Genomic DNA, 2,736 nt, shown 5'->3' with positions numbered 1-2,736 from the left:
GAAGGTGCAGGAATTGGGGTGATCTGAGGTGTGAAGGTGCAGGAATTGGGGTGATCTGAGGGGTGAAGGTGCAGGAATTGGGGTGATCTGAGGGGGGGAGGTGCAGGAATTGGGGTGCTGTTCCTGTTCTAGGGATACAAAGAAACATCAAATCTGCTCTAAGCCCCGCCCCTAGTGTACGCGCTGCCAGGACGGGACGTGTTATTGGCCGGTATCTCCTTCCTCTGCTCTAAGCCCCGCCCCTAGTGGACGCGCTGCTGGGACGGCGTTGTCAGGCTCAGCCAGATATGGAGTTCTGCTGGCGGTTCTGTGACACGCCCACCGCGTACCATCTGCTCACCGAGTGTAATGTGATAGAAGCGTTTGCTTGTTGCGCGGCGGTATAAGGAAGCGCAACTCCGAGCCGATGGACGCATCGCTCGCGTACATGCGATAGGATTGACGTTCGTCTCCAACGCGTTTCGGTGGCACCGCCCCCCTTCCTCAGTATGCAGGGCAGCGGCAGTGTGTCGGGGGGGTTCTATGCCGATGGTCTCTGTGGAGCTGCAGTCCGGTGTGCGGCACATACACGCTCTGCTATCTACTTCACGCTACGCAAGGTCCCTCAACGGGGAAATGTCAGCCGTCCCTCAGATCCAGCCCCTCCCCCGTCTACACCCTTCTATCGCCCTCTTGGCGGCTCACTTACGCTTTGTCGGGCGGACGCGGCGTGGCTGGGGTCGGTCAGGGTGCTGAATAGAAGGTTCTTGACGCTGCGGAAGACTTCTTCACCCTCGGGGCCGGATCCCAGCTGGACGCAGAGAAGAGACACCAATATGGCGGCCAGAGATTGCTCCTCCTCCTTGCCTGCAGAAGAAGGCAGACATGGTCACGTAGTGACAGCGGCAGCCATATTGTCGGATGAACGCGGCACCGCCACGAGATAATACCTTTCTTCAGACAACGTTCCAGAGCGTCTGTGAGCGTCACTCTCCTCTCCAGCAAGAAGTCTCCGAGGACCTGGGAGGACAGGGCGAGGCGCAGGTTCCCCAGCGCTGCAAGCCTCGTCTTCACACTGAGAGGTGGAAGGTAAAGAGTCAGCTGGAATCTCCAAGCCATCGTGACACGCTCCTGACTCCTCCCCTCCTGACCCCTCCCCTCTCAACCCTCCTGACCCCTCAAAACCCTTCTGATACCTTCCAATCTGCTGACCCCTTCACCCTCCTAACACATCCCACCTTCCTGACCCCTCCCCTCCTGACCTCTCAACCCTTCTACCCTTTTGACGCCTCCCACCCTTCTGACACCTCTACCCTGCTGACCCCTCCCAACCCCTCCCAACCTGTTGACCCCTTCACCCTCCCAACCCGCTGACCCCTCAACCCTTCTGACCCCTCAACCCTTCTGACCCCTCCCACCCTTCTGACCCCTTCACTCTAACACATCCCACCTTCCTGACCCCACAACCCCTCCCAACCCCTCTACCCCGCCCACCCCTCCTGACCCCTCCCACCCTGCCGACGTCTGATCACCTCTTGTCCAGCAGATTTTCGATATCTTCCTTCAGTTTATCTTCCCGCTGCTCCTGGTAGGACTGGATATCGGGGGCGTCACTGCCTGAGAGGGACACAAACACAAGATGCACAACATGACTCAGATCGGATTTATAACTGGGATCCTAAGCCGGAGGTCACATGAGCAACCCGACATTCTGATTGGTTGATCATTAGAACATTTACATTAAAGGGACCACGTCAGGGGAAAGAAATGGCCAAAAGGCTCTTCCTGCAAATGAAGAGTAAATAACTTTAAGAGCAGCGGGACCCCAGGGGGCAACGGGGAGACCCTGGGGGAGCAGGGACCACAAGGGGCTGAGGGAGACCCCAGGGGGAGCAGGGACCACAGGGGGCCGAGGGAGACCTCAGGGGGAGCAGGGACCACAGGGGGCCGAGGGAGACCCTTGGGGAGAAGGGACCACAGGGGGCGGAGGGAGACCCTGGGGGAGCAGGGGCCACAGGGGGCGGAGGGAGACCCCAGGGGAGCAGGGACTTGGAGTCTGTTCACACATTGCAATGCATATGTCCTGTGGCAGGCGGGATTCAGGGCACAGACAGACGCACACGCAAGGCACAGACAGACGCACACGCAGGGCACAGACAGACGCACACGCAGGGCACAGACAGACGCACACGCAGGCAGACGTCTCTGATGCGGAATCGTCTTGTCATGTGACCGCGGATTGTTCTGAATATTTGGGGATGAGAATTCTGATACAATTGGAAGGATTGTCCTGACAATAGTGATACCGATGACGAGATGATCCCAGATTGGGGGGGTGAGAGACTCCACCCCCCACGGATCAGGATCTCTCCACGTTGGGAAGTTCGGGGCGGCAGGTTGATTGTCACACACATCGGGATCTATTTAACGGGCCCCATAGCTCCGGATGATGCCCCTCCCCCCCCCCAGACCTGAGTCATTGTTGACACAAGCTATCAGTCTATTGACATTTCAGTTCTGGAGTTGTCACCACGCAGCTCAGTGACCCCGCCGCCTGATTTGTATCATGTGTTCTGTTAGTCACCGGGGGGTGACAACGCCGGAGACAGCAGAACCTTCCAAGGGGTGTCAATACTTTTGCACAGACATCTACACACGCACAGAGATGAACGGTCGCAGCTTTGCGTTAATATGGCCGCCACGTCAGTCTGAGCGAAACAATATGGCGGAAGAACGCCCTGAATAGATGGGATGAAT

The 2,736-nt window shown here is 57.9% G+C and overlaps 1 protein-coding gene across 1 annotated transcript in view; it reads right to left on the bottom strand.

Annotated features, from left to right (window-relative positions):
* Positions 1 to 2,736, bottom strand: part of IFRD2 (interferon related developmental regulator 2) — a 10,585-nt gene that overhangs the window by 5,029 nt on the left and 2,820 nt on the right. The window contains exons 2-4 of the mRNA XM_018572568.1: positions 1,512 to 1,596; positions 930 to 1,054; positions 689 to 846 (exon numbers count right to left, since the gene is read on the bottom strand). Of these exons, the coding sequence (XP_018428070.1) occupies positions 689 to 846; positions 930 to 1,054; positions 1,512 to 1,596 (368 nt within the window). The remainder of the gene's footprint in view (positions 1 to 688; positions 847 to 929; positions 1,055 to 1,511; positions 1,597 to 2,736) is intronic.

The sequence above is a fragment of the Nanorana parkeri genome, unplaced genomic scaffold (assembly GCF_000935625.1).
Source record: "Nanorana parkeri isolate BGI_ZX_2015 unplaced genomic scaffold, ASM93562v1 scaffold2073, whole genome shotgun sequence".
Lineage (NCBI taxonomy): Eukaryota > Metazoa > Chordata > Amphibia > Anura > Dicroglossidae > Nanorana > Nanorana parkeri.
The sequence above is the reverse complement of the archived record's forward strand: the minus strand, read 5'-3'. Positions and strand labels throughout refer to the sequence as shown.